This window comes from Elephas maximus, chromosome 24, assembly GCF_024166365.1.
Source record: "Elephas maximus indicus isolate mEleMax1 chromosome 24, mEleMax1 primary haplotype, whole genome shotgun sequence".
Taxonomy (NCBI): Eukaryota; Metazoa; Chordata; class Mammalia; order Proboscidea; family Elephantidae; genus Elephas; species Elephas maximus.
The window spans coordinates 13892070-13905751 of record NC_064842.1 but is presented as its reverse complement, the minus strand read 5'-3'; the positions used below and the strand labels follow the sequence as shown (position 1 = coordinate 13905751).

Below are 13682 nucleotides of genomic sequence, written 5' to 3'. Positions count from 1 at the left end.
ATCATTTCCCTGACTCCTATGGTGGTTGAACATCTTTCCATATTTTTTCTGGCCATTTGTATCATCTCTGAATTGACTTTTCTCATCTTTTACCTATTGTTCTATTGAGTTATCTTTTAAGAATTGATTTGAAAGAGTTTTTTAATGTTATGGAAACAGATCCTTTGTTGTATATTGCAGTTCCCTCCTTCCTGTCTGTAACTTGTTTTGTCATTTTGTTTCATGATTTCTAAGTAAAAATTAGGGGGAGAAGGGATTAGCACCACTGGAACTTTGGAGCTAGGTCCTGCCCACTTTGAGATAGTACATGTTTTGTGTACGTATAACAATTTGACATAGTACATGCTTTGTGTTTCTTATGGTGCCAAGTTATAAGTTGCTTATTCTGATGTTTTATCATTATCTAAAATGTTCTTGACATGTCTTTAAGGCCTATATTCGGAATTGCTGTATTTTCCCGAACCTACATTGTCATCGGAAACCCTGGTGGTGTAGTGGTTAAGTGCTACAGCTGCTAACCAAAGGGTCGGCAGTTCGAATCCGCCAGGCGCTTCTTGGAAACTCCATGGGGCAGTTCTACTCTGTCCTATAGGGTCGCTATGAGTCAGAATCGACTCGACAGCACTGGGTACTGGGTACGTTGTCATCAGCTGTAAGTGACATCATTTTTTTTACATACCTTGAAAACCCCCCCAAAATAAATAAATAAAACCCCAAACCTGTTGCTGTCAAGTTAATTCCAACTCATAGTAACCCTATAGGACGGAGTAGAACTGCCCCATAGGGTTTCCATGGAGCAGCTGGTGGATTCCAACTGCTGATCTTTTGGTTAGCAGCCAAGCTCTTAATCACAGTGCCACCAGGGCTCCTCTACTACATGTTCAGAAGTATTATTTGAATTACTTTTGCAGAACACAGACATTATCAGAAAAGCCTTTTATGACTTCCAGTTAGATAAAGAATATACTATAAATTTTTCATAGCTTGGCTGTTAGAGTACCTAAGGAACATCATGTTGTTGTTGTTAGGTGCCCTTGAGTTGGTTCCGGCTCACAGCAACCCTGTGCAGAACAGAGTAAAGCACTGCACAGTCCTGCACCATCCTCACAATCGTTATGCATGAATCCATTGTTGCAGCCACTGTGTCAGTCCATCTCGTTGAGGGACTTCCTCTTTTTCGCAGACTTTCTGCTTTACCAAGCATGATGTCCTCTTTCGATAACATTTCCATAGTATGTGAGACAAAGTCGCGCCATCCTTACTTCTAAGGAGCATTCTGGCTGTATCTATTCCTAGACAGCTTTGTTCTTCTGGCAGTATGTGGTATGTTCAGCTTTGCCAGCACCATAAAGCAAAGGTGTCAGTTCTTCTTTGGTCTTCCTTATTCATTGTTCAGCTTTCCCATGCATATGAGGTGACTGAAAATATCGTGGCTTGGGTCAGTACACCTTAGTCCTCAAGGTTACATCCCTTTTTTTTTTTGAACACTATAAGGAGGTTTTTTACAGCAGGTTTGCTTAATGCAGTGTGTCTTTTGATTTCTTGAGTGCCCTTCCGTGGGCATTGATTGTGGATCCAAGTAAAATGAAACCCTTGACAACTTAAGTCTTTTCTCTGTTTATCATGATGTTGCTTACTGGTCCAGTTGTGAAGGTTTTTGTTTTTTTGTATGTTGACGTGCAGTCAGTACTGAAGGCTGTGGTCTTTCATCTTCATGAGTAAGTGCATCAAGTCCTCTTCACTTTCAGCAAGCAAGGTTGTGTCGTCTGCACAATGCAGGTTGTTAATTTGTTTTCTGCCAATCCTGATGCAGATAGTCCAGCTTCTCATACTATTTGCTCAGCATACAGGTTGAATAAGTATGGTGAAAAGATACAACCCTGAGGGATACCTCTTCTGACTTTAAACCACACAGTTTCCCAACTGCCTTTTGGTCTATGTACAGGTTCCTCGTGAGCACAATTAAGTGTTCTGGAATTTCCATTCTTGATAGTGTTATCAGTAATTCGTTATAACTCACACAGTGGAATGCCTTTGCATAGTTAATAAAACACAGGTAAACTTCTTCCTGGTATTCTCTGCTTTCAGCCAGGACCCATCTGACATCAGCAATGGTATTCTTTGTTCCACATCCTCTTCTCAGTCTGGCTTAAACTTCGGGCAGTTCCCTTTCAGTGTACTGCTGCAACCACTTTGAAGGATCTTCAGCAAAATTTTACTTGTGTGTGAGATTAATGGTATTGTTCAATAATTTCCGCCTTCTGTTGGACCACCTTTCTTTGGAATGGGCACAACTGTGGATCTTTTCCAGTCACTTGGCCAGGAAGCTGTCTTACAAATTTCTTGACTGAGGCAAGTGAGCACCTCCAGCGCTGCATTGGTTTGTTGAAGTATCTCAGTTGGTATTCCATCAATTCCTGGAGCCTTATTTTTCACTGTTGCCTTCAGTGTAGCTTGGACTTCTTCCTTCAGTACCATTGGTCTTGATCCTATCCTACCTCCTGAAAAATGCTTGAACGTTGACCAGTTCTTTTTGGTACAGTGACTCTGTGTATTCCTTCCATCTTCTTTTGGTGCTTCCTTCCTCATCAGTATTTTCTCTGTAGAATCTTTCAGCATTGCTACTGGAGGCTTTTGCAACGAAGAAGTCATTGAACTTGCAAAATTCTGTCATGCAATGGCCGGCGTTGTTTCTATCTCCAAAACCATATTTTCCAACTACCAATCCCTCCTCTTTGTTTCCAACGTTTGCATTTCAGGCACCATTAATTATCAATGCATCTTGATTGCATGTTTGATCAATTTCAGACTCCAGAAGTTGGTAACGATCTTCAGTTCCCTCATCGCTGGCCTTAGTGGTTGGTGTCTAATTTTGAATAATAGTCGTATTAACTGATCTTCCTTGTTGGCGTGTGGATACTGTCCTGTCACTGACAGCGTTGTACTTCAGGGTAGATCTTGAAATGGACCACCTACATATTACCTGTGAAGGGGTATAACTGGATTCCCTGCTGCTCAGCGCTGATTCCTTTGAGAGATTTTAGCGCTTATAAGAGATAAACTTCAGGCTTTGCATTCTGTCCATTCCTAAAAACCTGTCACTGGATAAATCAGAGCAACTGAATACCCTTCTGTCTCCCACCTCCCTTCCAAATTAATGCCATTCACCTACTTTGAGAAATACACCACTGTGTCTTCCCCAGAGTCCCTGCGGAGGGGCTGCTCACCTTGACTAAACGTGCCCTGTGTGTTCGCTTCTCTCTCCGTTTACCTGCACTATTTCTTCTACACAGGATTTCATTCACCTATTTTTCTGCTGATTGAAGTCCTACTTACCCTTCAAGGCGTTTCTGAAATATCACCTCCTCCACCAAGCCTTCCCTGATTCCTCACTCGGAATTTGCAGTATCTTCCAGTGTGCTTCCATAGTGCTTTGTTTGTACTTGGTGTTGCGCTTCACAAAATTTCTTTTATGTGCTGTGTTCTATATGCGTGCTTAATATCTCTCCATAGGCTGTGAACTGCTTGGGAATCACGTTTGTATTTTATTTATCTTCCCCACAGATTGCACATGTTAGAGATTTAGTACACGTCACACGCACACATACGTAGATAAATTGCTGCCAAAATGTGTAATACTTTTCTCTCCAAGCATTTAAACAGTTTGTGTAATTAGCATTATTGTCCTGAATGTCAAGTATCTTGTTCCCCACTCATTCTGTGTCTGGCTCTTACTAGATCTGAACAACGTGGCCACTACAGCTCGGGTCCTCGTCATTGGAGCTACTAACCGGCCAGACTCATTAGACCCTGCTTTGAGACGCGCAGGAAGGTTTGACCAAGAAATATGCCTGGGTATCCCAGATGAAGCGTCCAGGGAAAGGTATATCCTTACAGCGTGAACTTGGTATACCACTGAGTCATCTGAACTGAATGCCTTGAAAGTGCAGGATGATAAATATTTTTTAGCCTTTTTCTCCTCTCTCTTTTTTTTTTTTTGTACCAGGGAAATTTACTTGGAAAGGAAAAAAACCTATATTAATGTTTAAGAAAGCAATTTAATTTACTTATCAATAGAGCAGTCGTTTCAGGTTTTCTGAAAATCCTTTTGCAGTGATAATGGACTTAGGTATCCACACTTACTCGTCTGGTCTTCCTAACAACGGCTTGCGTTTTTTTGGTTGGCTGAGCAGCTTAGGGACAGCGTCTTGAGCTGTGGGATAGAGCAGTGCTGACTGGTCCCTGTGTAGGTTAAATCTGAGTCCCGTACTTAGTAACCTGCCTGAAGCCGTAAGTCTCATGACAAATAATCAAATGGCAGCCAGAGAGCTGAAAGCCATCCTACTTACTGGACTTGAATGGTAACAGAATAAGAAACCACCAATAGTTAGCTAGCCAAAAATATTTCAGGGGACTTTTCAGGTAGTGGAATAGAAATTTAATAAAGAAATATTCACAAATACCACATTTATAATGGCTTTCATCATAAGTTAAGGACACTAAAATTGGTGTCCATGAACACCAGCAGCTTTTGGGAAAGGTGGTATCCAGTGGAAGAACATGCCATGGGGTCGGGGGGCACGGGAGGAGGTGGACAACAGGGGACTGCATGAAGGTAGGAAGTAAACGTGACCAGAAAACACCATGGGAGGAGGAAGGGTCAGGAGGGGACATATGCTTTCCCTCCCTTTTTCTACTTGATGTTGCTTTACCTTTTATTATTTGGCAGTTTCTTGTTCACCGATTGTATTCATAGTCATCCGTATGTATGCTAATTACATTCCCACACGTGTAATCTTTAAATATAGGATCATATTTGCCAGATTGCTTTACCATCATGTTTACTCCTACAGTAAAATAATGTCATTTAGTATTTAAATTGCTTAGATGTGTTCAGGAAACATGATGAGCATATTAAAAAAAACCTGTTGCTGTCGAGTCAATTCCAACTTCGAGCAGCCCTATCAGACAGAGTAGAACTGCCCCATAGGGTTTCCATGGAGCCGCTGGTGGATTCAAACTGCTGACCTTTTGGTTAGCAGCTGAGGTCTTAACAACTGCAGTGAGCATATGGTATGTGTATATACCATTGTGGTAGGTAATATGGGGAACATAAAGGCATAATAACTCTCTGTTTTCAAGGTGCTTATAATACAGAAAGAGAGAAATAAGGTCTGTACCCTTTAAATATGAGATAACATTTTTTGATCAAGTGCAAACTAATGGTAGAGACATGGTGTTGCCCATCATCCCTACCAGATAAAATCCTCTCTCCATCTACCCAGTATTCCTTCAACAACAAAACTTAAAGGACCTTCGTAAATGACCATAATTTTTGTTCTTTATGTTTATCATTTTTTTCTCTAAATTTTTATTTTGAACAGTTACAACCCTACTGAAAGGTTGAAAGAATAGTACAATAAGTATCTGTATTCCCTTCGGCTGAATGTACCACTTGCTAACATTGTGCCGTGTTTATTTTTGCTCACTCTATATAAAAATATACATGTATTATATACCCACTTGCTCCTGTGTGTATTTTTTTTAAACCATTTGAATGTTGAAGACATGGTACCTTAGCCCTGAATACTTCTCATGTGTAACTGTCATATTCAAGAAATTTAACACACGATAATGTTGTCTTAATAAATAGTCCATATTCTGATTTTCCCAATTGCTGTTTTATTTTTTATGTCTGTTATTTTTGTTTTTTGTTTTACCCAGGATCTAGTCAGGGGTCACAGCTACTGTTGAGTTGATATGACCCTCTAACCTCCTTTAAGCGTTGTTTCTGGGGGACAGAGCACCCTTACGATGTTGGCATTTTTGAAGTGTCCAGGTGGGGCTTTTGGTAGAACGCCCTGTAATTTAAGTTTATCTGGTTGTTTCCTTGTGGTTAGATTCAGGTTAAACATTTTGGGCAAGAATACTGCATAGATGGTGATGTGACCTCAGAGTATCATTTCAAGAGGTTCGTAGTGTTTGTTGATTTGTATCATTATCGAGGAGGTTAAACTGCATCACTTTGTTAAGAAATTCACCAGAGGTCTCTACTATAAGAGTACTTTGTTCCTTTGAAATTAATGAATAACACATCTGGATACTTTCGGTGTCTGCAGTCACTTACGACTGCTGTTCATCAGTTTGAACCCTTTTTAGTTTCAGAGGCATTCACGTTGGTGTTTTATGTAGGCCGGGATGTCTAGCTAAGTCATGGATGGCGGGGGCAAGAGTTTCATCTGAGACTAAAGAGGGGATTAAATTTTTATTATGTTTAAGGCTACTTGGGGAGAACAGGATCAAAGGCTGAAAGAAGATAGCTCTTGCATATAATTATGAATGAGTATTTTTTTAAGAAGGGGTATTTCTGATTGAGTCTGACAAAAGCAGAGTGCAGTTCTCTTATATGCTTTTGTCTAGCTCTGAATGCAAAAACAAAATATATTATTGTGTGCAGATATTAAAGAGTTAATTCTAAAATGGAGAAGTTACATAAATAGAATTAGTGTACATTAGTGTACGTCGATACTTATTCTGTATCAGTGGCTCTTAGAGAGAGTCATTCATTAATTGAGGAAGTATTTATGTAAGCACTTGTATACCAAAGAGGCGCATAGCATTAGGCACTTCTGACACTCCTTTAGTGATCAGAAACACAATGAGTACAATAGGAAAAAGACAGGGCCTTAGGGAGAATATATCTGGCGAAGCTAACCTGGTCTGGGATTCTGACAGGCTTCTCTGAGGAAGCTGAGACTTGAAGAATGAAGAGTAATTAATTAATCATTTGATGAAGAGCGTATTCTAGGAGGGCATAGCATACAAAGGCCCGGAGATGATGGAATGTTCAGAGTCTCCAGAGAGCTCAGAGAGTGATGGGGAGGTGGGATGTGGAAAGACTAGAGAGTTGTACAGAAGTCAGTTCATATATGCCTTAGACTTGCTCTATATGAGTAGTGGGAAGCAATGAAAGGTTTAAGCAGGACAGTGATGGAAACATTTTTGTTTTGAAAAGATCACTCCAGCTGCAGTGTGAAGAATGAACTACATACAGGAGAGCAAGGATGGATTCTGGTAGCCAGTGAAAAGGCTATTGTGATATCCAGGGGAGAGATGATAGTGGGTAGTTTTAAGGAAGTGGGAACAAAGATAGATACAGCTGGAGTAATTTGGAGATATTTAGGAAGTAGCATTAATCAGTTATGTTCGTCAATAGAATATGTATGTAGGGACTTGGGGACTGCGAGCAAGAGGGAAATATTCCCAAGTTTCTGACTTAAGCTTCTGTGCAGATGGTTCCTACTGAAGATGGGAAGTACTGAAAGAGAAGCAGGTTTTAGAAGGGGACTTGGAGATGGGTGGAGAAGATGAGATCAGTTGAGTTAGAGATACTTGCAGAATGCCCAGGTAGAAATGTTAGGTTGATAATTGGACAAATGAGTCTGGAGCTCTGAGGAGGTTAAAGATTTGGGAGTCATCAGTGTGTTGATGCTAATTGAAGTTATGAAAGTAAGCAAGATTGTCCAGAGAGAATGTGGAGTACAAACATCAGAGGGCCTAAACAGGCCTGAAGAGGAAAAGCTAATAGGCTAGGGATATAGAAAGAGTAGCCAACCAAATACTAGGAAAATCAACAGAATGTTGTGAATTGGAGGTCAAAGGGAATGAGTGTTTCCAGAGGAGGAATGAGAGGTCATGCACATGAGAGGTTAAACAAGGAAGAGTTGAAAATTGTTTGATTTTTGCAACCCAGAGGTCACTTAATGTCCTTAACAAAAAGCTATTTAAGTAGAATGATGGGTTTAAAATCCAGGTTAGAATGGTTGAGGAATAAATGTGAAGTGAAGAAATGAGAGTAGCAGGCTTCCACAATTTGTTTAAGGGAAGTTTGGCTATGAATGAGAGGAAAGAAGGTGGTAGCTACAGGAGGGTGGACGATGGGGTATCAGAGGAGGATTTTTTTAGGATGGGAGAACCTGAGCATGTTTACATGTTGAGGAGAAGGAGCCAGTGGGAGGAACGGGCTTATGGCAGAAACATAAGCTTATTCAAAGCTTATGTAGAGGTACCAGCCTTAGAATGAGGGCTTGTTGTTGTTGTTGTTATTGTTGGGTTCCCTCAAGTCAGTTCCAACTCACAGTAACCCCACATACAACAGAACAAAACGTTACCCAGTCCTGCACCATCCTCACAGTCTTTGCTGTGTGAGCCCATTGTTGCAGCCACTATGTCAATCCATCTCATAGAATCTTTCCCTTTTTTTGCAGACCGTCTGATTTTTTCCCTGACTAATGCCCAGCAGTCTAGGTTTAGGCAAGGAAAAAAAGCAGAGTTGGAATTTTGATAGATGAAAAACAATAGACCATGGGCTGACTTTAAGCTGTAAAAATATGAATAGTTTGAAAAGGAGGTGGTAAACTGAAGAACCTGTTGAGGTTCAAGGACAGGCATGGAAGTACTGAGCATATAAGCTAGAGGATGGGAGACTGGCAGAGGGTGAGATGTGAGACAGTGATTTCAGAGCTGGAGTAGTTGCTGGTGATGATACGGCCCAGGGTATGGCAGTGAGAGTGGACGAAGAAAGGAAGTGCTTGAGAAGAGGCTGGGGAGGCATGGGCTGGGGTGGAGAGGCAGTGAATTGGTGCCAAAACGTTGAGTCAGTGAAAGAAATTATCTGGGAATCCCAGCTCTCTCACATTATGTCCTTGTGCCTTGTTGTAGGTATTTAATATGTCCAAGCCTTTATCTAACACCAAAAAACAAAACAAAACTAGTGCTCTCGAGTCAGTTCCAACTCATAGCAGCCCTGTAGGACAGAGTAGAACTGCCTCATAGGGTTTCCAAGGCGCGGCTGGTAGATTCAAAGTGTCGACCTTTTGGTTAGCAGCCAAACTCTTAACTACTTTGCCACCAGGGCCTCATCTGTAATACAGTAATGATGATAATACCTTACTTTATCTGTAAGATGGTAATATCTAATCTTAAAGGCTTCTCGTAAGGATTGAATTAATGTACCGCGCGGAATGTCTGGCATGTAGAAATGTTCAAAAGTGGTACCTGTTACTGGTATTTTTCTGAACTTTAAAAGCATTTTACATTTTCATGGAAAGTTTTCAGTATACATAAAAGGAGAGATTAACATAATTGTTCTAGTGTTTCTGGCTGCAGAACAAACCACCCCAAAATTTAGTGGCTGAAAGCAACAGCAGTCATTGTCTCTCACAATTTCTGTGGGTCAGGAATTCACAAAAGCCCCAGCTAGATTGATTCTGTGTGGAGCCTTAATGTGGTTGCATTCAGGTGGTAGTTAGAGCAGCTATGGGCAGCCATGAATATCTGTCTGTCTATCTTTATGTCTATCATCTGTCTACCTACCAGTTTACCATCAATCCACCCATCCATCCATCATGTAATCTAACTTCCTTCCATGTCTTCCTTCCTTTCTATCTCTGTTCTTTTCATTCATGCCATCTCAGGGCCTCTCCATTTGGCACCTGTGTGGGTTAATTTGGGCTTCCTCATAGCCTGGCGGACTTGGAGTGTAGGACCACTTATATGCCAGCTCAGGGGTCCAGCACGGAGATTCCAGTGAACCAGGAGGAAACTGCATTGCCTTTTTTCACCTAGCCAACTGGAAGAGTGTCAGGAATTTGTGGACATGCTTTAAAACTCCCACAATAATGAACCCTCACGTACTTAATACCCAGTCTCAACAATTAACATATTATCAGTCTTAGTTCATCTGTCTCTCACTTTTTTTTTTCCTGGTGTATCTTAAAGCAAATCCTAAACATTATATTATTTCATCTATAAATACTTCAGTATCTCTAACAGATAAAGACTTTTTTTTTAATAACATATACACAGTGCCATAGTATACCTACCAAAATAATCCATACTCAGACTTCTCAATTTGTCTCAAATGTCATTGTATAGTTTTAGTTTGTCCAAATCATGATGCAGACAAGGTTCAAGTACTGCATTTGTTTAAAATGTTTCTTAAATTTCTTTTAATTTTCTCTTTCTTGGTTGTAGAAAAAGTATGGTTTGTCATTTCTAACAGTTTGTATTTTGCCGACTGCATCCTAATGATCTAGATTAAGCTGTTCCCTGTCCCCTGTATTTCCTGTTAATTGGCAGTTAGATCTAGAGGCTTGATCAAATTCATGTTTTATTTGGAGGGAGAAGGGAGAAGAATGCCTAATGGATGAGTGTTGCGTATTTCCATCTGGAAACACAGAACGTCTGATTGCTTGTCTTTTTGTGATGTGACCAGCTATTGATAACTATTAGAGGTTGCCAAACAGCAGTATTCAACCTTTTCTTTCTTCGTTCATTAGCCAGACTACTTGCACAAAGCAAAGCTTTGCATTTTCAACTATTTGGCTGTTTTGCAAAGGCAGAATAAATACTTGATTCTTTCCCTTTATTTACTGGTGTTCAAAATAAAGAGTTGATTCCTCCTTCCAAAGGTAACCTATGATTTTTTTCAGTATCATTAGGTTTATTTAAAGGAGCCCTGGTGATGCAGCGGTTAAAGCACTCTGCTGCTAACCAAAAGGCCGATTGTTCGAACCCACCAGCTGCTCTGCAAGAGAAAGATGTAACAATCTGCTTCTGTAAAGATTACAGCCTTGGAAACTCTGCACAGCTGTTCTACTGTCCTGTAGGGTCGTCATGAGTTGGAATTGACTCAGCGGCAGGGGTTTATGAATATTTAATGGGCTGTGATTTGTTTTATTTATTATTCTTATTCATGCTCACTTTTTCCTGTCTTTGACCAGAGGGAGCTCTTCAGATTGATTCCTGGGTCCTTTTGATACAGGCTTGATAACCTTTGATAGCTTCCTTGCTATCTAACATCACTAGATGCTCCGGGCTCATCTTGACCATTTCCAGTACGAGACCTGGAATCAGACGTTTCTGTCGGGAGTATTGGTTCCTTTTTTTTTTAACAATATTTTACTGTGGTTTAGGTTCCCATTCAGCAGTTTCTGCATAAGTTGTTCAGTGACATTGCTTACATTCTTCACAATGTGTGAACATGCTCATTATTTCCCTTCTGGTTGTTCCATTTCCATTCGTGTAGTTTCCCTGCCCTCTTACATTCATCTTTGCTTTAAAGTAATTGTTGACAGTTTGGTCTCATATAGGTGATTTTTTTAAAGGAGCACAGCCCTTGCGGTTGATAGTCACGTGTTGGTTCCTTTTCATAGGAAATGGTACTTAGTGACCATAATCTGGGCTGTAGGGGTGCTCATTACTACTAGCTTAGTCATTATTTCTATACTTTTTCAGTGCAGAGAGCTAGGAAATAAATATACACACATACACACACATACTTTTTTGTGTGTATATAAAGATTTTTTTTGTTTTTTTTTTTATATAAAGATGAAATACATGAGTTTATACTAATACTTTTAATTCAAATTCAGCACTGCAAGGTTTTTATTTAAATCATTAATCTTACATTCCGATCTCCTTTCTTACTTAACCCCAAATCGTTATTCTCGAGGATATCAATGTAGTTATTTATTTTATCTCACAATACATACACAGTAGTCTCAGGAAATCAAAACATAACTGTCATCAACAATGATTACTGAAAATAGTTTAAAACATTTTTGCAGTTCTTTTTTTGTTCTTAAGGCATAGGCTGCCAGGGATATAGTGTCAGATAACTGTTCTGGTTCTGGAGTTTCCTCTCTATGGTTATGCGGTTATGTCACCAACTTGATACACGGTTACTTTTATTTGTTCATTTTGCTTTCAATTTTTAGGAATTGGCCTTTTTTTGTTTTTTGGATACCCTGGTTGTATAGCGGTTCAAATCCACCAGGTGCTCCTCTGAAACCCTATGGGACAGTTCCGCTCTGTCCTATCGGTTGCTATGAGTCAGAGTCAACTCGGTGGCAATGAGTTTGCCTCTTCTTTTAGTTTTTCTATAATTCTTTCAAATTTTTCATAGTCCCAGAGTCAGTTTTAAAAAAGGAGTTATATTTAGAGGAATCTAGCTTTATTTCTGCTCCTTACATAAGCACTTTTATAAGTGCACACTTTTCTGCACCTTGCTTTTTTTTAATATTTAATAACACACCTACTCCTCACTTACTGTCTCAGTATCCAACAGTTCACATTTACAACAGTAGTAAAAAATCTACTCTCTGATATTTTGTGCTTTAACGAGGTGGTGGGCATGACAGCGATGGCTGCGGAGCGTCCCCACCCTTGAGGAGGATTTCCAGGTGGCCTCCAGGAAGCTGGGCTGCACTGCCTCCTGCCTCTGCTTCCTCCTGCCGGCAGGGGCGCTGCATCCAGCTGCCACACAGAGCCAGCTTCTGTGGCCATGGCCTCCGGGCGGATGTGCAGGCAGCACTGAGACAGTTGGCGCCTGTTCTGGGTTCCCAGCTCCCACGCTGCCTGAGGCCCTGCAGCTCAAAATTGCTGTGGTGTAGGAAAGGAGGAAAGAGAGGCATTGGAGAGGGTGTTTGGAAGAAATCCATGCAAGTTTAATGACATCCCTAAGTGAGGTGAACTGGGCTGCCGCAGCGGGGCTGGGTGCTCGGCCAGGCTCCCAGCACTCTCACAGGAAGCCCCGAGCTTAGGTGACTTGACAGGCCCGGGGGGTAGAGCAACCCCCCTGGGTGGTGAATGCAAGGCTTGCAGGGTGGAAATGGAGCCCTGGAGACAGCTCCACGAAGGAAACTCTGACCCAGCACAAGAGGAGGTGAAGTGGTTCAGCCTTGGGCCCTTCAGTCACACAGCCCGGCTTTTTCTCCTCCAAGCCTCCTTCGCTGCAGACGAGTAATCCATAACTGGACTCGTCACAGTGATGAGCACAACAGTAGATCTTAGCTGTTATTATTTCTGTGATCATATTTTCTAAATAATAAAAAATCGGACAAGTGCATGGTCTGAAAACATAAAAAAACAAAATCCTCTATTTTCACATAATGCTGACTTTCGCGTAACAACTTGGTCTTTGGAACCTAACCGTGCTGATAAGCGAGGAGTGGGTGTATATTGTGAAGATCAGTCTATAGCAGGATAAAGAGACTTTTTTTCCTTTTACAGCTGCGTATTCCGTTGTGTAGTGTACTGTTGTTTTATTCAGTTAGTTCCCTCGGATGGACATTTGAATTGTTTCCAGTGTTTTGCTATTACAAATATGGGAGTGTAAATTGCCTTGTTTGTACATCTTTGTGTAGTTTTGTAGGTATGTTTTTGAGACAAAGTCCTAAAGCAAAATTGCTGCATCAAAGATAGATAACTAATTTTCCTAGATATCACCAAATTCCCCTCCACAGGTTGTACCATTTTATATTTCCGCTAGCAGTGATGAGATTGCCTGGCGTCCCACTACCACACCAACAGAGCATACTGTCAGATCTTAAACCTTTTACTACAGAATAGTTCCCCCATTCCCTTTTTCCCATGCTGTTTTATTTATTGAAGAAACGAGATCACTGTCCTATAGAATTTCCCACATTCTGGGTTGGCTGGTAGCATCTTCAGTGTGTCATTTAACATTTTTTTTAATGCCCTGTGGTGCCCTGGTGGTTCGGTTGTTAAGAGCTTCACCCCTAACCAAAAGGTCTAGTTTGAATCCACCAGTCGCTCCTTGGAAGCCCCATGGGGCAGTTCTTCTCTGTCTTGTAGGGTTGCTATGAGTCGGAATCGAC

The 13682-nt window shown here is 40.9% G+C and overlaps 1 protein-coding gene across 3 annotated transcripts in view; it reads left to right on the top strand.

The window, feature by feature from the left end:
- NVL (nuclear VCP like) overlaps positions 1 to 13682 on the top strand; it is a 135158-nt gene that overhangs the window by 43159 nt on the left and 78317 nt on the right. For all 3 annotated transcript variants that reach the window (XM_049868154.1, XM_049868152.1, XM_049868153.1), the window contains one exon: positions 3739 to 3883. In XM_049868154.1, the coding sequence (XP_049724111.1) occupies positions 3739 to 3883 (145 nt within the window). The remainder of the gene's footprint in view (positions 1 to 3738; positions 3884 to 13682) is intronic.